The sequence below is a fragment of the Notolepis coatsorum genome (genome assembly GCF_963971535.1).
Source record: "Notolepis coatsorum genome assembly, chromosome: 8".
Lineage (NCBI taxonomy): Eukaryota > Metazoa > Chordata > Actinopteri > Aulopiformes > Paralepididae > Notolepis > Notolepis coatsorum.
The window spans coordinates 128,342,568-128,367,106 of NC_140172.1; the positions used below are offsets into that span (position 1 = coordinate 128,342,568).

The following is a 24,539-nucleotide window of genomic DNA, read 5'->3' on the forward strand; positions in this document are numbered from 1 at the left end:
TTGGGAAGGATGGAGAGGGTTGAAAAGGGGGGGGGGGTAAAGAGAGAGACAAAAGGTGGACTTGGAGATGTTGGAGGGGGGGATCATTATTTCACAGGTGTTAATTATGATGTTAGTGTTTTCCATAAGCTCTGGTTTCCCCCGGAAGCAGAGAAGCTGAAGCTAATGAGGAGGTGTACACCCGGGGAATAGTCCAGTGTGTCTCTGTGTCACATTAGTAATCCCTTGCTCACTGGCGGCATTTCATATAACAGCTAACGAATAGTACATTTACATTTACATTTAGTAATTTAGCTGACACTTGTATCCAAAGCGACTTACAAGTTCTGTACAACAAGTCAGTAGGAAGGGTACAACTCTGACAGCTAAGGGTAAATACGATTGTTTGTCAAACAGTGTTGAACTTGAGTGCTACAGACTAATAAACTAACCTACACTGTAGCACTCAACACTACTTACTACTTGTAACTGAGGGGTACAATTCCCTGACTGTATTATATAAGTATGGTATCATTAAACCACTACTGTCTTATGTACATTACTACTGGCCATACAGTACACAGGTATATTAGATGAACACTTCCCACAATGACACGGTTCCACACAAAACTGGGTTTAAGAATATTTATTAGCAGCAATGATAGTATATAACAATACTTTACGTAGGGTCGCGCTTATAAGGCGAAAGAATGTGCGTGAGCAAATCAATAACGTAAGTCCATTCTCATATTACGCAGGAGATAATGAATACCACCTGTATCTTAGGAATTATATCTATGGTACTCTAGTAAGGCAGCGGGAGATACTGGTAGGGTCCCTCCGGTTGTAAGCCAGCAAGGGGAGAGGATTTGTCGGTAGTAGAGTCTGGGTCAACGAAGAATAGAGAGACTCCAAGTACAGGAGACGGTGCAATAATCTCTTGATCCGCAGACGAATAACAGCTGTTCTCCGTGGCATGCAGCTCCGCATGGAAGAAAGCTAGCCAGCCTCAGGCTTCTGAGAGGCGGGCTCGACGTTGCTCCTCACAGGGTAAATCCCACACAATTGTGGGTGTAGACGATTCTCCGCTCCATCAATTACAGGACCAAAGCAAATATAATCCAGCCGAAAAGGGCTATGTAGTCGTCGGGTAGATTATCCAGTGTACATGTCCACACGGTCCTCGTCTAGGGCTCCTCGGGTGAAGGCGCCAGGGTAAGCTGCCTAGCCTGGATAAGCACACTAGCTGGTACGAGGAAACGTTGGTGATGCTGGTCACTGTAGAACGGTAGCCGCACGATACACTATACATAAATAGACTATTACTGAATTAATAGAATAGGTCGAACTCGACGGTACAGCGTTAAACTCTGATACTTCAGTTATTAATTCGCACGCGGTCTCAATGCTCTATTTAGGGCCAAACAGGCCATACTTCACCGCACGTTGTATCGTGGGTGAGGCTTCAACTTATTGGGTAACATACTTCTGTATTCACCTGCGCCGTATTTATACGTTAGGTGAACAAACTAGTACCAGCCCTATTCCTCTCTCGTATCCTTGCGCAGAGCCGTTCATGTCCAGGCATGTCGTTGGCGGTGACTTTGAACTAGACCCTGGGGGTATGGCAATGGCGCCTAAGGGACCGCTGTCCAATAGGAGAACGAAATATTATGGTCTGTACTAGGTTAAAGGGATATTCCGTGTATATGTACAAGGAATACACAAGGGATATCAAACGATATACAAATATTATGCAATATATATCAATCAATAAATATATATATTCGGTTTAATCTGATCCTTCGTAACACTACTACTACTACTACTAGTAGTAGTAGTAGTAGTAGTAGTAGTAGTAGTAGTAGTAGTAGTAGTAGTAGTAGTAGTAGTTTATTCCGTCATCATCTCACACAATACAATATACACCATCATGACTACAATGACTCCATCATCCCATTCAAAACCCACCTGTTTAGGCAGGCGTATGTCTGATTTTATTTAATTTTTTAAATGTATTTACACACATGCCACTGTGGATTAATGGGGCTATCGTGGACAGGGTGAGCAGTTTTAAGTACCTGGGAGTCCACATCATAGAGGACCTGACATGGACAATACACATAGACACTGTGGTATAAAAAGAAATCACACACAAACACACCACAGGTCACTTTAAACACATAAGAAAAGGTCACTTTAAAAACTGTATATTGTATAGTAGTGTACATAGGACTCATTACCTAAGCTTAGCATTGTATTGTATTTTATCTTAGTACTTTTATCATGTCTATTTTATCATCTATTCTATTATTATTTGTATTTTTTGTACAATCGAAGCGGGCATGGCCAACTTCATTTCACTATATGTCTTGTGTATGTATGTGATGAATAAACCTCTTGAATCTTGAATACAGTCTTGAGTGCCTAGTATAGACATATTAGCATAGTAGGTAGTAGAATAGGCAAGGTAGATTCCTTAGTAGCAGAGTGCATACTAGTAAAAGACAGTACAAAGGTTAGTAGTTTTTCGCCCCTCTTCTTCATTTCAGATATTGATTGAATAAGTGTGTTTTTAGTTGACGACGAAAGATTGTCATCCTGGCAAAATATTCACCCTGGCAGGAGTTTTCAAAAAGGTGCGGTATCAGTGACCTAAAACACACTTTGCGTGTGGATGAAACGCCAAACCACATAGAAAAACCTATGTGTTCAAGAATACCAGTGTACGACATGGCCTTGCTTTGAACTGAGATTTATTACCAGTTTGGACAGTGACGTTTCAAACAGAGTTCTAGAGTGTGAGAGGCATACTACCAAACCCTGGTAATAGATTATTTGACTAACCATAGTGACAACTGTACTCATAGAGATATGCGTAGTTTGCGTACTGTGTCTACAGACCATAAAAAGTATACACTTTATGTATAATTTCGCAGACATATTTTCCCCCTGTCAAATCAAGTTCCTTATTCTCTCTCTCTCTCTCTCTCTCTCTCTCTCTCTCTCTCTCTCTCTCTCTCTCCTCTCTCTCTCTCTCTCTCTCTCTCTCACGCACACACACACACACACACACACACACACACACACACACACACACACACACACACACACACACACACACACACACACACACACACACACACACACCACACACACAGAGAGAGCGAGAGAGAGGATCTGCCATAAAATAAAATACAAATAAATATAATACAAATACAAATTAAATTAAATACAAATTAATACAGGCGCGAGTCTGAGTGCCATCAGTCTCTAGCTAAGGGAGACGAGAGATCGAGAGATGTCGCGAGAGATGTCATGTTTGGTGGCACACACAACGCACTCTGACCAATCCCTGCGTAGAGGGGCGGGTCCGTGGCTCAGCGGGGAACATCATGTTAGGTAGACCCATTGTTGCGCTCCCGTCGCATGTCTTCGGTTGTAAGCTCGTTGTAACGAGAGTCATGGTATTTCCTCCAAGTTGACCATTTGCTTGAGACTCGTCATGAATGGAAACGAGAACATATATGCAGGTATTGATCATTCTAGACCCGATTTGAAGCGGGACTAATGATATTTCTAATACTATTAGTATGTTTTATTTAGTACGATTGTCGTATGACTTCTGTATTATTGTGGCGTGGTTCCAATGCCTCCTTGAGCTGTACTGTACTGTACCCATTCTGCAATCTGTTAATACATTTTTCAATCAATCAATCAATCCACGGCCAATGTAATTTTGTTACAAGCTTTTTTTTTTTTTTTTTTTTTTTAATTGAAGACACTTAGACAGGTATTTGTGGGTAACGTAGGTATTTAGACTAATTGTTTCTGATTGAATATGCATCTCTAACTTAGTCTTTGTATTTTGTCTGCTTTAAACAATGCCATGATGTATGCTTTCCTGACGTGGTTGTGCACAATGTACGATTTCATATGACGTCTATATTAGAATTGTGAGAACTGTGACATTCTAATATGTCACAATGGCTATTGTTGAATCTAAGATAGTTTCCAAAAAAACGTTCGTAGTTCAAATTCAAATGTCTATAATCGGAATCCTCATCTTATGATATACTGCATTTGCAAATCTGGTATGTCATAAATGTATAGATGTAGTACTGTCTATCTGTATGTCGTGTATGTCATATGTTATCATGATGAATTGAAAATGGGGGACCCTGATGTAAACAAGACGAAAGTCTTTCTCTGGTCTGCATCCCCTTAACAAGTGTGTGTATTGAGCTGTACTGTACCTATTCTGCAATCTGTTAATAAAGTTTTCAATCAATCAATGTGATCTCGCCCCTTTGGCAGCTCCAAGCCTTTTCATCATAATCACACGCGAAATTATTAATATCATAGATTTGGTTTGGATAGTTTGTAACCGGGAGTGAGAGAGAGAATTTCCACACACAAAAAAACCCTGAAAGGGTTAAAGGGAAATCAAATCCCTTCTCAAACTGAATTCTGGTCATTCTTCCAAATAGACATAGTTTCGTCGATATGTGTTTACATGAACAGGTTTACAACAAAACTCCTGACAATGTCATTAAATAAAATGACACATTCTCATCATAGTGAAACAAGCTGACTTTGACAGAAGAAGACGGTATATTATTGTGCTTTTAGGTATAGTCCTACATATCCTATTGCTTTTGGATATTGGTAGTTCTGAAGTAGTGGACAATACAAAAGAAGACAGTATATTGTGCTTTTAGGTAGCTCTATGGTAGTCCTACATATCCTATTGCTTTTGGATATCGGTACTACAGAGGTAGAGGTCATGAAACCAAAAGGAAAAAACCACGAGTTCAGAAAGTTATCATTACAGGATCAAGTCTTAAATTCTAGCTAAGCCTTTACAAAATGTCAGATACTATACGTGACATATTACAAAGTATTAACTTTACATTCATCCTCGACTTAGGAGGACAAAAAAGATAATTTAATGAGTTGCTACATTCCCGAGGAGATTATGCACCTGGCTGCTCTGAGATACAGACACAGAATCTCAAGGACAGCTCGTTATTTCATTATCTTTTCAGCGCTTTCGTCTAACCTTCATCTCCCGGTGTCTCCGTCTCGTTCCTCCAGGCCTCCCTCAGAAGGAGGGGCCCGTGGAGGAGAGGTTATCTGACTGTTGCGGCAGTAAGGCGCTGCGTGGACTGCGCGGCTACAAACCGAAGGATGTCTTTACGTGGTAAGTGGCGCAGATCTAACTGTCCCATAGCGAAAGGACAAGGACCGGCAACGTCACAGGACAGTGGGTAAAGAAGACTCTTGTGGAAAATCTTATCTTATGATCAAGTCCGGTGAGCGTGTACTGTAGACATTGAGATAGAGTCAAGGCTATTTCCAAAGAAAATGGTTTATTTCTGTGATCACTAGAGGTTTCCTCCGTTCCAAAGTCAGAGAGCAGACATGTACATCATAGTCAAGTCAAGTCAAGAGTTTTAATTGTCACGGCATACAAGTATACAATGAAATGCGGGTGGTCTTGCCCGCAACGATGTGCAATACAGTGGTGTACAACATATAATAGAATCTAATAAAAAAACAACATTGTGCAATAAACAGGTAACAGGTAACATATTTGTGACATCTCGGTATCTGTACATATTATTTACAGAGCATATAGGACACGGTCAAAGAACACCAGATCCAGGCGTACAACTAGAACCACCAGAACAGTGAATACGAGCAAAGTAACACGACTAACTGGTAACGACAGATACAGATTACAAAACATACAATTAAAAACTAAAAATCTCTAGAAAATCTAGTCAATTTACAAACCAATGAGCTTCTAGATACAGTAGAAAGGATATGCAGCCAGTATGAGCTTCTAGACAGACAGTAGAAGAGATATGCAGCCAGTATGAGCTTCTAGATAAGACAGTAGAAGAGATATGCAGCCAGTATGAGCTTCTAGATAAGACAGTAGAAGAGATATGCAGCCAGTATGAGCTTCTAGACAGACAGTAGAAGAGATATGCAGCCAGTATGAGCTTCTAGATAAGACAGTAGAAGAGATATGCAGCCAGTATGAGCTTCTAGATAAGACAGTAGAAGAGATATGCAGCCAGTATGAGCTTCTAGATAAGACAGTAGAAGAGATATGCAGCCAGTATGAGCTTCTAGATAAGACAGTAGAAGAGATATGCAGCCAGTATGAGCTTCTAGACAGACAGTAGAAGAGATATGCAGCCAGTATGAGCTTCTAGATAAGACAGTAGAAGAGATATGCAGCCAGTATGAGCTTCTAGACAGACAGTAGAAGAGATATGCAGCCAGTATGAGCTTCTAGATAAGACAGTAGAAGAGATATGCAGCCAGTATGAGCTTCTAGATACAGTAGAAGAGATATGCAGCCAGTATGAGCTTCTAGACAGACAGTAGAAGAGATATGCAGCCAGTATGAGCTTCTAGACAGACAGTAGAAGAGATATGCAGCCAGTATGAGCTTCTAGATACAGTAGAACAGATATGCAGCCAGTATGAGCTTCTAGACAGACAGTAGAAGAGATATGCAGCCAGTATGAGCTTCTAGATAAGACAGTAGAAGAGATATGCAGCCAGTATGAGCTTCTAGACAGACAGTAGAAGAGATATGCAGCCAGTATGAGCTTCTAGATACAGTAGAACAGATATGCAGCCAGTATGAGCTTCTATATAGAGACAGTAGAACAGATATGCAGCCAGTATGATCATATGAGCGTCTGACCAGAAATGAGACATCATTTCTGGTCATCAGACCCACTATTATACACAATGTTGTCATATAGGGAAAAACTGAAAAACACAAGACGTTCTCATGGGGGCTGCAGTATGGGAGGATACGCTGCACCTGGGTCTATAGGCAGAATCTAAGACATTTTCTTATGAGAGAATTGGTCGTTAAAGTGGTTCCAGAAAAAACATGCTGTCTGTACGCTAGAGAATTTAGGCCCAGTAAGCTGGTTTATCGTACAAGCAGTAGAGGGATATAGTACACTAAATATTGTGCAAAGAATTGTAATAGGATGAACATGTGATTTTTTTTATAATAATATTTTCTATATCTAATATGCCAACTCTTTGGTGGTGGAAAAGCTTTCGTTGTTGGTCTGATCCAAGTTCAAGTTTCAAGTTTCTTTATTAGTTGACATGTAGGAGATACAGAATACCTTCACATGGAATGCTTTTTCTGTTATGCTCCTATGAGGATCATAGGACGCTTGGATCATACACACATACAGCTCATTACAGTAATATTCCACAATTATTACATTTTAGATAATAATAATAATGGTACAGAGCCTTGAGACAAACATATGCATATTCACCACCGCAAACAGACTGGCAGCCGTCATAGGTAGCGCCATTTACGGAAGGAGGGGGGGGAGTGGGTTGGGGTTGTTACAGGGCTGTAGGGGGAGTGGGATGGGTGGGGGGGAGTGCACAAGCCAAGTCCTGGGTGGGGGAGGTCTCCATGGTCAGTCGTGAGCTGTAGTCGTTTCTTACGACCTCTTGTTTCATAAACTCGTTTTGCTTGAGTGATAACTGAGCACCAGAAGTAACCGATGCCGTGCTCTCTTGCTCAAATGTACAGGCACCTGCTGAAGACCATCGCCATGGGCCAGGGCTTGTCCCTACTGATCTGCGGGACGGCTGTGAGCTGCCAGTACTTGGCCGAGGCCGGGGTGGAGACGCCCATGTTGCAGAGTTTCCTCAGCTACTGCCTGCTGCTGCTGGTTTACACGGTCTCCCTCTGCACCAGGAAAGGTCAATCTGACATTTCATCACATGATCGAGTTATCATAGGACTTGATACTCACACAGCCAAGCAGCTTTTCCAGACTCGATTATGCAAATAAGGGCTGTCAAAATGAATGCTTTAACTCTGGAGATTAATTTAAATTTTTTAAAGCGTTAAAAAAAAATGAATCTAGATTAATCTATGGAGTGAACAATTTTCAATATAATATAAGAAAGCGGTCTAGCTGAGTCAATGTTGATGGTTTTGTTGAACATTTGTATTTCACAGGAGAGAAACTGTATTCAAAGAAAGCTATTAAAATAGTCTTTGAATCTAAATATACTTTCTTTGTGTTGATTTTACATTAATTCCATGATTTTATTCAAGTAAATATCTGTTACAAGTTCAAGTTTCTTTAATAGTTGTCATACAGAAGTACAGAATACTTTTATACAAAATGCTTCTTACTGTTACGCTCCAGAGACTGTGCAAGACAAGATAAGTATGAAATAAAATAACATAGTAAAATTAGAAGTAAAAAAAAAAGGTCACAGTGTTAAGTTTAGACATATGTACAATGTTCGATGCAGAATATACGTAACTGAGTTACCATACAATATACAATACTGTGCAGTGTACTAATATACAATACTATATAGTGCAAAGCAGAAATGGGACGAGGTGCAATTTAGGTACAAGCTTCGGTCTTAAATAGAAAAATGTGATTTTTAATCTAGATTAATTACAGAAAATTGTGAGATTAATTAGTTTTTTTTTTTTTTTTTTATTGACAGCACTAAAATGAACGTGTGCATCACTTCCTAATTCAAATTTGGAGTGTAAGTGTAGTTAACTGGTTATCCCTTTTGAAATGGGAACTGTCTCTGGATTGAATCCTTGTCTTTCTTTTCCTAAAGGTGACAGCAACATTTTGGAGATTTTGAAAACCAAATGGTGGAAGTATTTACTGATGGGTCTGGTAGACGTGGAGGCAAACTATGCTGTCGTGAAGGCCTACCAGTTTACCACCCTGACCAGTATACAGGTAAGAGAAACCCAGTTGTGGTTCATACTTAAAGCTGCACTATGGAAAATAGGCAACTGGTGGCCATTGGGCAGCTGTGCCTTGTTTAAACACGGCAGATGAGAGAAAACTGCAACAAAAGAATTCTTCAAGCGAGGTAACTGAGCACTGTTTCACATTTGTGTCGTTGACATTTTGTGCTCTAGAAATGAGACTGTAGGCTTTTCATGGGTTTTGCAGCCTGGTCTTACCCGTCCAGAAGAGCTTGTATGGGGGTTCGAGAACTAATAATGTCCTACATCAACCCTCCCGAAGCTAGACCCCAGAGAACAAAGAGATCGCTCAGACCTGTGTCCTGTATCAAGATTCATCCAGATTGTGTTGTGGTTGAACCGGATTCATCAATTCTGCTCGTGGACAGATCTTCATGATCACTATGGGTTTATTAGTAAGAGACACACAAAGTACATGTAGGTCAAATGAGCTTGGCTAAGGGGGGAGTGTGTTCTCACGGTGGCCACCGAAGGTCAAGGCATCCAGCTCTCTTGTGGACTGAGACGGGTGGGGGCTAGCGGGGGAAGTTGGGGCCATTGGCCCTTCTAGGTGTGAGATGCAAGCTATTGTTTTAGTACAAACAAAAGGGATTCTTCCACAGATCCAGCGGAGATGGATTGCAGTTCACACCTGGCATCAGAGCGGGTCTCCGGTGACCACTTTAGTGATCGACTCAATATGCAAATAAGCATGTGCATCACTTCCGAATTCAAAACCGGAGTGCAGTTCTCTTTCGTATTTCACAGTCTGCTCAGTAACACAGTGTTCTAAAAGGTGGTATTTGTGTTTAGCGATAAGCAACGAGGGGCATCTTGTGTATAGAACATTGTACATATGTCTATACCGAACACTGTGACCTCATTTTCTTCTTCTAAATTACATGCTATACTATGTTATTTGATACTATCTTGTCTAGCACAGTCTCTGGAGCGTAACAGTAAGAAGCATTTTGTATGAAAGTATTCTGTACTTCTGTATGACAACTATTAAAGAAACTTGAAACTTGAAACTTGAAACTATGTTCCCTAAAACTATTACATTCCCTCTGCCTCTCTATCTCTGCCCTTTCCGCTCAGCATGAGACCTGGAGCAGCACACTGGGCTGTCTGCCTGCCAAGACCTGCCTCTCTCTCTCTCTCTCTCTCTCTCTCTCTCTCTCTCTCTCTCTCTCTCTCTCTCTCTCTCTCTCTCTCTCTCTCTCTCTCTCTCTCTCTCTCTCTCTCTCTCTCTCTCTCTCTCTCTCTCTCTCTCTCTCTCTCTCTCTCTCTCTCTCTCTCTCTCTCTCTCTCTAACTCTCTCTCTCTAACTCTCTCTCTCTCTAACTCTCTCACACTCTCTCACTCCCGGCTACAAACTATCCTATCCAAACCAAATCTATGATATTACAGTAATAATTTCGCGTGTGTGATTATGAAAAGGCTTGGAGCTGCCAGAGGGGGCGAGAGCACATCATAATCAGAGGATTCCGATTTCCGAGTATAGAAATTTGAACCATGAACGGTTCAAAGATTAGATTCGTATGAACTTGATGAGCGTTCCAGACGTCGTGGACAAAGCCAGCTTATGCAAATTGAGAAGCGACTGGATGATGAGAAAGAGGAGGAAAAGAAAGGCGAGCAGCCGCTTTGTTCAGAGCCACTAGTCCCCAGAGGACATGATGCACACCAGGTGGTCCTTGCTCAGGAGGTAGATCGGTCGTCTGATAATCAGAAGGTTCCCTGTTCGATTCCGCCTCCTCCCGGGCAGCGTGTCGAAGTGTCCTTGAGCAAGACACTTAACCGCTAAACTTCCCGATGAGCAGGTCGGCACCTTGCATGGTTGCCTCTGCCGTCGATGTGTGAATGTGTGAGTGAATGGGTCAATGTGAGGTAGGGCTGGGCGATATGGCAAAAAATCATATCGCGATAACGATATGATAATGTTATCATATTTCTCGATATCGATAATTATCGGAATTGTTATAAGTAAAACATTTTTTTACAACATATGTATGTTTATTTTGCAGCAATTCTTTGTCGTTGCCGCCATCTTTAGTGTTACATCCCCTCACACTCCAGTTCTCAGGCTGCAGCTGGTTTAAAAGCTAAAGTAAACCGGCTTCTCTGCTGGCTGTGGCTCCAGGGGAGTTGAACAGTTCTGGCTCTGCTAGTTTATTTTAGATCTTTTGGCGCTTTTTTGGTGGACAAACCACCGCACATGTGCACCGTGACTCGTGACTGGAGTCTAGTTCTGCTAGCACACATAGCCTACTGTGTACAGACGGTTTCAAACTGTATTTTAAATTAGAAAGCAAACAAAATAAATGGACAAGAGAAAAATAAATCTCAATTTGGTCAGTATTGTCATTTGGACAAGCAAAGCCATTACTTTAAGTTGCAGGCAAGAAAGACAAGTCTGTCCACTGTCTCTGGTTTTAAAACTGCCCTGTTGCAGGTCAAAAAGTTAAAAAAAAAAAAAAAAAAATTGTATTCGATATCGATTATTAAAATATATCGCGATATTTATCGTTATCGTTATATCGCCCAGCCCTAATTGTGAGGCATAAGTTGTAAAGCGCTTTGGATAAAAGCTGCTATATAAATGCAGTCCGTTTACCATGTGGCCAAGGACGCATTTTCGTACACTATACTACTATACTTTATACTGTACTATACTACCTCTGAATGTGGTCTGAGCGATTGGATCCCAAACAGGTCCTCAATGCGTTTCAGGTGCAATCACACCTGTATTTAGAGCTGTCCTCTGTGATCGGATCACCCAAGACGCATGTCTGAACAAGCTTCTAAATGTGATATCACACTGAATTTAAGCCAGAGGCCGCATCATAATCAATCACTGTGAGACCGATTTAGTAGATTAATAGTTATTCGTCGTCAAACTTTTCAGAATGTTTTTTAATGTGAAGTGAACCAAATTGTATTATTTACTCTCAAATCAGTCGGTGTGCTGTTGCAGTCACCTTTCCAGCTTTATCTAATTTCTCTTATAAAGGCGTACATTAGTGTAAGATTACAGATGATTACAGATTATGGGATGAAACAAGCTAATTGACTGAAATCACTGTAAACTGTGTGTTTCAGCTGCTGGGCTGCTTTGTGATCCCAGTCTAAACTGTGTGTTTCAGCTGCTGGACTGCTTTGTGTATCCCAGTCTAAACTGTGTGTTTCAGCTGCTGGACTGCTTTGTGATCCCAGTCTAAACTGTGTGTTTCAGCTGCTGGACTGCTTTGTGATCCCAGTCTAAACTGTATGTTTCAGCTGCTGGACTGCTTTGTGATCCCAGTCTAAACTGTGTGTTTCAGCTGCTGGACTGCTTTGTGATCCCAGTGCTAATGGTGCTCTCCTGGTTCCTGCTGAAGACACGCTACAGCCTCGTCCACTTCGTAGCTGTAGCCGTCTGTCTGCTGGGGGTGGGGGCCATGGTGGGGGCTGACCTGCTGGCCGGGAGGGACCAGGGATCCAGTAAGAACACATGTTGTTGTTTATTTACCCAAATGGGAAATAAAAGTCACATTAACTCTTTCAGTGCCATGCCTGGTTTTCCGTTTTACCGCTTGAATGCCACCATCGGCGCCAATGTTAACGTTAATATCGCCTAATCTATGTTTTAAATTATGGCTATGTGTCTAATCTGCCCATCGCATTATCAAATACTATTTTCCAGTCAGTGCTGTGAAGGCAGATTGTTTTTTTATCGCGTCGTTTCTGTTTCAGAGCAGTTAGAAAAGCCCCCGTTTTGATATAAAAAACAGCTCATTCTGGAGCATTCTATGAAAATCGTCTTTTAGTGGAATATTCCACAACGTTGATATTCGTCGGCCTTTTTATGAATCGTTTTCAAATAAACGCTAGATGATCAATATTATACGTGCACGCAAGCACATTACGGCCGCGCACTGATAATCGCTCCGTTGATTTCCTCACAGACTTTTACAGTGAAACCGAAAGAGGACATTTCACAAAACAGCTTATAACTAGAGTTGTTCCGATACCGATACTAGTATCGGAAATGCCGCCGATACTGCCTAAAATGCTAGTATCGGTATCGGCGAGTACACGTAAATTCTAGCCTCCGATCCCATGATGTAATTTATCTCCTGCCGAGTCCTGCGGAGAGTGAGGATTATAAAATGAACATGTTTTAAAGTGTGATGCTGTGTCATTTTAACAGCAGATACACTTTCTTAAATTCCATTGTCCCCGACAGTGCGGTGTGACGGGGAGCTCGGACGGGAATCGGGATGTGTTTGGCTGGTGTTATGATAGCATTAGCTGGAAAGATAGCTAGTTGGAACAACATCCGCTTTTAACGTTACATCAAATCAGATGATCGCCTGTCCTTTCTCCAGGACCTAACACTGTCCGTGACCGTCTATCAACAATAATGCACCCACGGTGAATTGTATTTAAGTTAAGTAGCTACGGACTAGCGTTAGCTGACTATTACTAACGTTATCTTAATGTCGATGCGGGAAGGCGAGCTAGGTCAGTTAGCTTAGCTTGATAACGTTACCGTGTCTAAAGTTGGTGCTATTCACATAATCCAGCAATAATGGCTGCAGACCTGCAAGCAAAGTACAGCAAGTGCCAAAGGATAAGAGTCTGAGGCGGAGTTTCAAAAGAGAATGTTGAATATTTATTTTGCATCAAAAATCACAACATGAACGTCTGCCACTAGCTTACAGACTGAATAGGGTATATCTGCAGAGCCACTGAGTAGCGAGTGCAACACCGTTTAATGTCCGTGTGGATCATTGGAGTAGGGTATATCTGCAGTGCTGCAGCCCATACTCATTGATTAATGATACTAATACAAATCTATACAATCACCTGTTGTTGAATAAATACCATACGTTCTAGTTATTACTAAAAAACAGTATAACAGTATCTGAAAAAAAAATAAAATATATATATATATAATTTATATACATTTTTTTTTAATTTTTTTTTTATGCACTGGTATCGGATAAATATCGGTATCGGCCGATACCCAAAGCTTAGGTATCGGAATCGGATCGGAAAGGGAAAAATGGTATCGGAACATCTCTACTTATAACTTCATCAAACTTACTCTGATTATCCTAACACTGATAACATAGAGTCCTTACCTGACATCAGATGGTATCCAACTGGTATATTCCAATTCCTGATCACCATTCGAAAAAATCGATAAGTGTATGGATCCAACGCGATACTGTAGAACTCCATGATCAACGGGGATCTGAGGTTCCAGAATGAACTGTGGTAACCCCGGCTGGATCAGTGAACTGGAAAATGTGGAGTACCGGATTTTTTTCCCCATTCATTTTCATTGAGTCCATTCCAAAATCACTTATGTCATCTGGGAGACGACAGGGGGCGCTTTTTTCCACAGTGATCGTCGGCGCCCCTCGGCTATACTCGGGTAGGCTCGGGTGATGCAATAATTTTTCAGATCACAAAAAAAAAAAAAAAAAAAAAAAAAACGAGAAATCTCGTGAGTGGCACGCAACCACCTATAAAAAAACCTGAGAAATCTCATGAGTGGCACTGAAAGAGTTAAAGATGTCGTAAGTGGTATTCTTTTGTTAAAATAAGTGTTAAATAGCTCTACATTCAAACAGCCATTACTGATATGTTTGGTCAGTAACACGGGTCTCCCAGTCCCTCCGCCATGCAGTAAACAGAAAATGGTATGCCTTTCCACTTTATCCAATCAGGAGAGAGAGAGCCCTAGATTTGACTTTTTCAAGAAATCTTGCCAAGCCAAATTAGTTTACTGCACTGGTAGATTATTCTAATTGTTTCAAGGATACTAGTTTGTATTTCTTATTTTTGTCAGACCATTTTTACAGTGTGGAGTTCTCTCTCCTGATTGGATAAAGTGGGAACAGGATACCAGGAAATGTATTATCTGTTTACTGCAGAGTGGAGGGACTGGGAGACGCATGTTAACTCTTTCAGTGCCACTCACGAGATTTCTCGTGTTTTTTTATAGGTGGTTGCTAGCCACTCACGAGATTTCTCGGAATTATTTTTTTTTTTTTTTTTTTGCGATCTGAAAAATTATTGCATCACCCGAGCCTACCCGAGTATAGCCGAGGGGCGCCGACGATCACTGTGGAAAAAAGCGCCCCCTGTCGTCTCCCAGATGACATAAGTGATTTTGGAATGGACTCAATGAAAATGAATGGGGAAAAAAATCCGGTACTCCACATTTTCCAGTTCACTGATCCAGCCGGGGTTACCACAGTTCATTCTGGAGCCTCAGATCCCCCCGGATCATAGAGATCTACTGTGTCGCGTTGGATCCATACACTTATCGATTTTTTCGAATGGTGATCAGGAATTGGAATATACCAGTTGGATACCATCTGATGTCAGGTAAGGACTCTGTGTTATTAGTGGTAGGATAATCGGAGTAAGTTTGATGAAGTTATAAGCTGTTTTGTGAAATGTCTTCTTTCGTTTTCATTGTAAAACTCCGAGAGGAAATCAACGAGGCGATTATCCTCGCGCGGCCGTAATGTGCGTGCGTGCACGTATAATATTGATCATCTAGCGTTTATTTGAAAACGATTCATAAAAAGGCCGACGAATATCAACGTTGTGGAATATTCCACTAAAAGACGATTTTCATAGAATGCTCCAGAATGGGCTGTTTTTTATATCAAAACGGGGGCTTTTCTAACTGCTCTGAAACGGCAACGACGCGATAAAAAAACAATCTGCCTTCACAGCACTGTCTGGAAAATAGTCTTTGATAATGCGATGGGCAGATTAGACACATAGCCATAATTTAAAACATAGATTAGGCGATATTAACGTTAACATTGGCGCGGATGGTGGCATTCAAGCGGTAAAATGGAAAACCAGGCATGGCATTTAAAGAGTTAAGAGCTATTATTATAACATGTATACCACTTATTTTAACAAACAAAAAATACCACCTACAGCACCTTTAAGTCATCCTATTTTGTATATATTTGAAACTGATATATATTTAATGTATATAATTTGCATCATTTACTGTTCAAAATTACTGTTCAAATGAACTTAAGACTGTGGTCCGTGTCATACATGACCAGATTATGTCGGAATCACATGAGAGGGCTATGTAGAGTTCACATCCCACCACGTCGAGTTAGCGGGAAAGCAGCATGATGTGCGCTCATGTTCGCCAACTCAAGACTTCACCCACTCAAGCCTCCAGTTACACCTATGAAGATAAACATCACCTCTCCTCTTATTTCTCTTTCTCTCTCTCTCTAACTGTTGTTTTTGTATCTCTTCCTCTCTCTCTAACTGTTGTTTTTGTATCTCTTCCTCTCTCTCTCGGCAAGGGGGGACTGTACAATCCCTTTCAAAAAAGTGTATTTGGCCAGGCCGTCTTCTCATACAGAGCATCCCACCAATGGAACTCAGAAGAAGCTTCTATCCCCAGGCCATCAGGCTGTTCAACGAACAATAAACACTATGCAACAACCATCAAATGCACACAGCACACACACGCACACACTCACTTTAAACAAACAACACACTGCAGCACCCACTCTCCACACTTTAGATCACCTAAACACACTTTATATTTATTGGTAAAGGATTTGCACTACAACTCGTACACCTTACTGTAAATTGTACCTAAATTGTACCTCATCCCATTTCTGCTTTGCACTATATAGTATTGTATATTAGTACATTGCATAGTATATTGTATATTGTATGGTAACTCAGTTACTTCTATTCTGCATCGAACATTGTACATATGTCTATACTGAACACTGTGACCTCTATTTTTACTTCTATTTTACATGCTATACTATTTTATTTCACACTTATCTTGTCTAGCACAGTCTCTGGAGCGTAACAGTAAGAAGCATTTTGTATAAAAGTATTCTGTACTTCTGTATGACAACTATTAAAGAAACTTGAACTTGAATTCCTCAAACAATTAGAGTGTCCACATCATACCATTCATTCAAGTGCAGGGTTAGGGAATGGCTCATTGAAAACCAGAACTGTCAACACTGAGGTGTCTGTGAGTGTGTGGATATGGTGCGTCTGTCTATGTCTGGGTCTCTTAATATGTCATGATGTGCTCTGTCCTTGTGTCCATGACTGTATTGTGACCTGTATCCCTACTATGTCTATGTGCTTTTGTTGTGTTTTTATTCTAATGTTATTTATCTTGATTTTATTCTGTTTTTATTGCTAACCCTTTTTTTACACAGGATTTTAGCCTGTACCTTCTGGCAGGGGGACTGCCAATGGAAATTAGCCTTTTGGCTAAAATTGGGTGCATTTACATTTGTAAAATGTTTTATTAATGTACACTGTCCCCCTTGAACAAATAAAGTAAACCTAACCTAACCTAAACCTCTAACTGTTGTTTCTGTATCTCCTCCTCTCTCTCTAACTGTTGTTTTTGTATCTCTTCCTCCTCTCTCTCCAGCCCGGGACGTGCTGCTGGGGGACGGCCTGGTCCTGGTGAGCGCTGCGCTCTACGCCGTGTCCAATGTGTGCCAGGAGTACGTGGTCAAGAACCTGAGTCGGGTGGAGTTCCTGGGCATGATCGGCCTCTTCGGAACCCTCATCAGTGGCGTGCAGCTGTAAGGCAGCGTGCTTGTTTTATCACAGTGTTAAGCTAATATCAGCTAAACATTTCATTAGCAGTCCTTGGAACAGGTTGATGCCCATGTACTGTACGTTTAGTAATTTAGTAATTTAGTTGACGCTTTTATTCAAAGCGACTTACAAGTTCTGTACAACAGGTCAGCAGGAAGGGAACAACTCTGGCAGCTAAGTAACATTGTTCGTCAACCAGTGTCGTACTTAAGTGCCACAGTGTATAGTAGTATAGACATTAGCATAGTAGGTACTGGTAGTAATATAGGCAAGGTAGACGACAGTCACAGGTGTGTGTGTAAACAACTCTGCGGTACGAGTCCTTAAAAGTAGTGAGGCGGGTCAATTTGTCCATTTTCAAAGTCTTTTGCATCTCGTTCCAACTGCTGGGAGCAGCAAATTGGAAGGAGGATTGACCGAAGGAAGTGGTAAGACCCAGTGTTGGGGAAACGACTCGCAAAACGGTAGCTTACCAAACGACTAGCTATACTTCACAATAAAAGGAGTTAAACTACACTAACCTTTTTTTTTCCTTTTCCTTTTCGTACATAGGGTTCATGTGACCTTGCTCAGTGGCTGTTTGACTATATTCAACATTGTTATTATTGTGTATTGAGCCAGTAACCGTTTGACAACTAAGACTGTCTCCTTAACCAGCCTGTTAACCGGCTGCTTTGAAATCTCTCTTTCCTTGCATCGCAGAGCTTTACTGGAAGTGAGGGCAGTAGAGGCAATCAAGTGGGATTCCAAAATTGGTAAGTTGATTTCCTAACATGTTCAGTTAATATGGCTTTGGTATTTGTTTATATTTATATATACACACAAAGAGTACAAGAGCTGCTAGTCTTGAAACAGACTTTTATTTGCTCCAAATGCCTTTCCTAACACGCTTCGTTCTTGTCTGCCGTAGGCTTGCTGTTCACAGCCTATGCTCTCTGTATGTACGGACTGTACAGCCTCATGCCCATCGTGGTTAAGATGACCAGCGCCACGGCGGTCAACCTGTCCCTGCTGACCGCAGACCTCTTCAGCCTCTTCTGTGGCATCTTCCTCTTCCACTACACGGTAGGTAGTGTAAGACAGATGGATAGCTGTCAAGAGGGCATATGCGGTTTCTTAATTTTGTTGTCCAAATCTAGACCGTAGATGGCTGTTTGGGTGCAAAATAATAAAATAAAAAAGATAGTCGAATGATTGATGATAATATTAATAATAATAATAATAATAATAATAATAATAATAATAATAATAATAATAATAATAATAATAATAATAATAATAATAATAATAATAAAAAACTTTATTTGTATAGCACCTTTCATACAAGAATTGCAGTCCAAAGTGCTTCACAGCAGTAAAATAGCAATGCAGAAAGAAATAATGGGGGTAAAAGCAATTCAGATAATAACAATCCAAATATTGACTCACACAGTTTAAAATCTGAGTCTTTCTTCCCCATTAGATGGTCTTGATTGAATCATTTTTTATTGATTATCATGTAGTGGCGGGATGCATTGAAATAGCAGCATAAACAACAATAAATTGCTCCAATTTACAATACAATAATCACAGTGTGGATGTAATGACAGTGGGATCGAATCCAGCTGTGGTGTGTCCGGGTTGGCCGACCGTCCATACTAACACAATTGGCAGTGTTAGAGGGTGGGAAACTCGGCGAGGGTGGGTCCTGGTCGTTGTAAACAGCGACTCCTACAGTTCGGTCGGGGCGCCTGCACAGCGAGGGAAAGACCTGGGGGAGGTAGTGTGATCCTTCCACACGTTACACTCTCCCAGTGAGAGTCCACGCTGCCAGGTGAAAAGAAGCAGTTGATTGGCTACACATGTGTCGGAGGAAGCATGTGATAGCCTCCACTCTCCCAGACCGACGGTAGGGGGTAGGTGCGCAGCGACCAGGAAGGGGATTGGGAATTGGCATAACGAACAAACAAAAAAAGGCTAAGGTGAAGAGATACCTGTTTAGCTTAACATTTAGTGAGCTAGCCTCCCTTATGTCCATAATAATAACCATAGAGTACTTTTCCTCCCTCCCTCCAGTTCTCCAGCCTGTACATCGTCTCGTTCGTGGTGATCACCGTGGGCTTCGTCATGTTCAACGCCGTTCCCACGTACACGCCCATCACAGAGTCTGAGTCCAGAGGGGAAGACTTTGACAATCCTGATACAGTATCTGTTGACCAGGACAAAGACCAGCAGCAGACGACAGAGACCACCTCAGACCAGCTGCTGGCAACAGAGACCACCTCAGACCAGCTGCTGGCGACAGAGACCACCTCAGACCAGCTGCTGGCGACAGAGACCACCTCAGACCAGCTGCTGGCGACAGAGACCACCTCAGACCAGCTGCTGGCGACAGAGACCACCTCAGACCAGCTGCTGGCGACAGAGACCACCTCAGACCAGCTGCTGGCGACAGAGACCACCTCAGACCAGCTGGTGGTGACAGAGACCACCTCAGACCAGCTGCTGTAAGCGGATAAAGACACTGGGAGATAGATAGATAGAGATGCAAACAATGCCCGCCGTACTTTAACTTTGACCAAAACTGAGACTGAACACAGCGCTACACTCTGAATGGCTATTAAGATGACAAGGCCTTATTCTAGACCTAGGTCACTGTTGCGCTGCCCAGAATCATGGTGGTGAGGATCAGCCTTGTTCAATAGGCAAAGGTGACCTAGAGCTCAAAATGCTGTCCGAAAAACAAGATGCCAATATTATGTTACTGATTGTTGTTGTTGGTTGAGGGACGCTTTCTACCAGGACTGCTCGACATTCAGACACACTCTTACTGTACGAGTAGTCATTTGGTAAACAAGCCTTGAATGTGGCCCTGCCATACAACGTCCTAATCACTGGTGCTGTGTGGTCCGATTATTTGTTTTACTGATAAAAAATACTACCATTCTGCTGTATTTGTTTGCATACTAACGCTAACCGTTATAATGTGGGGACTGTATACTTGTATATTTTGCCATGGCCACGTGTTTGTTGAATCAAAGTTTTATTATTTTTGTCATAGTATTTATTTTTTACCACTGGGTTACTGTCAAAGAGGCTCCATCTTTGTTACTGTGCTGGCAGTTCTGAGAATCTCCTGTTACTTCAGTAAACTGCCAGGTGAAGCTTTGATGATGAAGCTTCTGTGCTTTGCTATACCAAAAGAAATGCACACATCAAATATAATATACAATCAAATATTTAACATTTGTAAATAAAGTTTTTTCTTTTTATTATCATTGTTATTATTATTATTATTCTCTTGTAGCCTACATTGTGTCTTTCATGCTTGCTACTTTGAATGTGGCTATTTGCTTGCTATTCTACGCCCGTCAGCTCCAGAGGTGCAGGTCATTCTCAATGTAGAGCATCGTAGGATATATTTAGCATGGCTGTAGCCTAATTATGGCGAACGCTCACACTTTATCAGGAACAAAATGGTAATTTCTTCATAATCAAGATCTTATAAATAATAGTGGAGTATAGACTCGTTGTGAGTATAGGATATAGGCTTAGGCTATTATTGATTACATCTATTTCTGTTCAATTTCCTCATCCTGGGATGATCTCCAGAAGTTGTTCCATTACCTTCAGAATCAGACATTTCTTTATTGCAGTATAGTTTTCACATACATGGAATTTGATTTGGTCGTTTTTGGTGCGACAACATTACCGGGCAGACAATAACGAACAGATAATAAAATAAAAAGGTGGAATAAAATAAAAATTGAATATAAACTAAATTAAAATAGAAGCACAATATAATATAATTGTAAAATAAAAATAGGCCAGGGCTGTACAACTGCACGATGTTTGATTGATTGATTGAACATTTTATTAACAGATTGCAGAATGGGTACAATACAGTACAGCTCAATACACACAATTGTTAAGGGGATGCAGACCAGAGAAAGACTTTCGTCTTGTTTACATCAGGGTCCCCCATTTTCAATTCATCATAACATATATGACATACAGATAGACAGTACTGCTATGTCTATACATTTATGACATACCAGATTTACAAATACAGTACTGTTTTTGACACAAGAAGAGTCTAAAAAAGAGAGTATATACATTTGACGAAGAAACTGTACATTGGAGGAGGTTGGTAGGTAGAAGGTTGGTCGAGTACACACTAATTAGAATAAAAATAACAATAACTTCATAGCGATTTAAACAAAAGAGGTATCAATCTAAACTGTATTATGTTGCTGTTACTACGGCGGTCTCCTACTAGCCTCTACACCAGGGACACCAGCCTGCACCCTGTCATCCCACCAGTCCAGCTTCAGTGACGCTATATCGTCATGGAGGAAAAGCAGGTAACTGCTGTCGAGTGAAGGGAACAAACGCGAACCACACAAATAGCGACTTGCGCAATTGTATCTAACCTTATCCCGCTGTCTAGTTATTCAAATCGGTAAGTGGACATTTTATCTATGCAGGTGCATGTTTATTTGCGAAACCAATAGCTATAGGCTACCTCCGATTATCCATGGTGTTGTGCCTATAGGTATATATAGGGTGATCATTATCAGCCTAGAAGACGTATAGCCTAATATGCTGATTAGATCGGGCGCAAGGCCGTCAGAAATTATGCATGTGTACCCGAAATATGATATTTATGTCAGCATACTGCACGACGAGATGTAAAAAACCCTAATAGGAGCAGCCATATCGACGATAGCCTGGTTGCATCTTAATCCCCCACCAGCACCACGGACAGCTCCATAGAAACGGGATCGACAAATAAACCCGTACGTGTGTGTGTGTGTGTGTGTATAATAATTTAAACATGCGAGAGTGTTGATGTTTATTATGGAGAATGCTTTTCAAACTATACATTTTCTTTTTCCTTTCAGGAACAAACTGAATCCACAAGACACGAGTGAAACCCGGCGACATGAAACATTTTCTGAGGTAGGATGCAGCTGAGAATCACTGCATGGTGCAGTATTTCATTAGCAATATTTGATGAATAAAACAAATCGTGTAATAGGATTACAATTATTGCATTTTATGAGAATAACGGGGTTTAAACTTGTAGGAATTCTCATAAAAAAAAAAAAAAAAGATTAGACTCCCATTTTGTCTCTCTATTGGCATCCTAGGCCTAGAATATCTTGAACAACGATGTATCACAGCCTGTCTATGCGTTCTACAAGAATGACTTTCATTTGACTCTTCAGTTCCTGTTCAGCCCCCCTGACCAGGACGGCTATAGGATGGATTGTAATTGTATGACCAACAGGCCTACAGTGTTGCTGGGCAGGCATAGTCTAGAAATTGATTTGAGTGGTTTGCCACTACTATAGATAGGTACTACCTCTTAATTATGGTGAGCGTGAGTGCAAACTGTGCTTCCCGTCTTCCTCTCTCTCTGCGGGTCCCCTGGGCAGCGTGTGTTGTGCTCATGGCTCCTCTTCCAGGGACTCAGCGTGTGTTCCTGAACAGGCAGCCTCATCCACAGCCTCAGGAGAGGAGAGGGGAGGGGGAAGTGGTCCTTTAGGAATGCAGTTATGGATCCCTTCTTCCTGTTGATCAAGGAAGATGAAGCTGTAACGCTAGCGGAGCGCTGCTATGATGAGCCACAAGAGAGTGATGGGCTACAGTTCACACTGGAAGCCTTTGGCTGTTCACATGATTGTCGATACAAAATGTCAATTTAGACAGAGTGACATAAAAGTCGTATGAAAGTCACATCATGACTGTTCAGACTGAGGTCGTGTTGCAAAAGGAATCAGACCTGTATCTGATTTAGGACCACATATATATGAAAGTGGCCCAAATCAGAATAGAAAGAAATCAGATTCCATGTGATTTGTGCTGTGTTCACACTGTTGAAATATGTATCTTTTTAGAGACACTAGCATTCCCTTGCAGATGAGTGGGGTATTCTCTAGGTTATTATGTATGAACTGGTATGTTTTAAGTATCTACTGCAGAAGCCACTATATACAATTGTACAGACGTTATGGTACTGTGGAGAGTTGTAATATAATATGTACAGTGATACAGGTATAAAGGCAGTATGGTCGTAGTCATATGGGAGGGTCATCAAGGAGACGCCGCCTTTTCTCAGTCCCCACAATGGTGGAACGAACTGCCAACCACAGTTAGGACAGACGAAACCCGTCCAATCTTTCACCATCGACTAAAGACACACTTCTTCAACCATGATCTGATCTTCACGGTACTGACGTCACAGTTCTGACTTCACGTTCTGACTTCACTGGGTTGAACACGTCTCAGGGGGGACTATATGACACTAGGTGGAACTAGGGTTGAACACGTCTCAGGGGGGACTATACGACACTAGGTGGAACTAGGGTTGAATACGTCTCAGGGGGGACTATATACGACACTAGGTGGAACTAGGGTTGAATACGTCTCAGGGGGGACTATATACGACACTAGGTGGAACTAGGGTTGAATACGTCTCAGGGGGGACTATATACGACACTAGGTGGAACTAGGGTTGAATACGTCTCAGGGGGGACTATATACGACACTAGGTGGAACTAGGGTTGAATACGTCTCAGGGGGGACTATATACGACACTAGGTGGAACTAGGGTTGAATACGTCTCAGGGGGGACTATATGACACTAGGTGGAACTAGGGTTGAATACGTCTCAGGGGGGACTATACGACACTAGGTGGAACTAGGGTTGAATACGTCTCAGGGGGACTCTACGACACTAGGTGGAACTAGGGTTGAATACGTCTCAGGGGGGACTATATGACACTAGGTGGAACTAGGGTTGAATACGTCTCAGGGGGGAATATACGACACTAGGTGGAACTAGGGTTGAATACGTCTCAGGGGGGACTATACGACACTAGGTGGAACTAGGGTTGAATACGTCTCAGGGGGGACTATACGACACTAGGTGTAACTAGGGTTGAAAACGTCTCAGGGGGGAATATACAACACTAGGTGGAACTAGGGTTGAATACGTCTCAGGGGGGACTATACGACACTAGGTGGAACTAGGGTTGAACACGTCTCAGGGGGGACTATACAACACTAGGTGGAACTAGGGTTGAACACGTCTCAGGGGGGACTATGCGACACTAGGTGGAACTAGGGTTGGATACTTTCCTTTTGTACCAAA

General features: G+C 41.6%; 2 protein-coding genes across 2 annotated transcripts in view; both read left to right on the forward strand.

Annotated features, from left to right (window-relative positions):
- The first annotated feature begins 3,401 nt into the window (after nucleotides 1-3,401).
- Nucleotides 3,402-20,652, forward strand: LOC311232869 (solute carrier family 35 member F2-like). The gene is made up of 9 exons (XM_084319700.1): nucleotides 3,402-3,512; nucleotides 5,077-5,182; nucleotides 7,574-7,746; nucleotides 8,638-8,765; nucleotides 12,100-12,259; nucleotides 17,229-17,385; nucleotides 18,104-18,156; nucleotides 18,312-18,466; nucleotides 19,457-20,652. Exons 1-9 carry the CDS (start codon nucleotides 3,485-3,487, stop codon nucleotides 19,889-19,891), a joined length of 1,395 nt encoding a protein of 464 aa, XP_084175826.1. The 5' UTR covers nucleotides 3,402-3,484; the 3' UTR covers nucleotides 19,892-20,652.
- Nucleotides 20,653-21,730: 1,078 nt separating this feature from the next.
- The window catches only part of elmod1 (ELMO/CED-12 domain containing 1), a 34,517-nt gene continuing 31,708 nt past the window's right edge, over nucleotides 21,731-24,539 (forward strand). The window contains exons 1-2 of the mRNA XM_084319600.1: nucleotides 21,731-21,842; nucleotides 22,285-22,342. Of these exons, the coding sequence (XP_084175726.1) occupies nucleotides 22,326-22,342 (17 nt within the window). The 5' untranslated portion in view covers nucleotides 21,731-21,842; nucleotides 22,285-22,325. The remainder of the gene's footprint in view (nucleotides 21,843-22,284; nucleotides 22,343-24,539) is intronic.

Excerpts from the sequence above, each read along its gene's own strand:
- LOC311232869 (XM_084319700.1), top strand. The coding sequence starts at position 3,485 with ATGAATGGAAACGAGAACATATATGCAG. Across the intron at positions 8,766-12,099 it reads CCACCCTGACCAGTATACAG|CTGCTGGACTGCTTTGTGAT; the intron begins GTAAGAGAAACC and ends TGTGTGTTTCAG. Across the intron at positions 18,467-19,456 it reads TCTTCCTCTTCCACTACACG|TTCTCCAGCCTGTACATCGT; the intron begins GTAGGTAGTGTA and ends CCCTCCCTCCAG.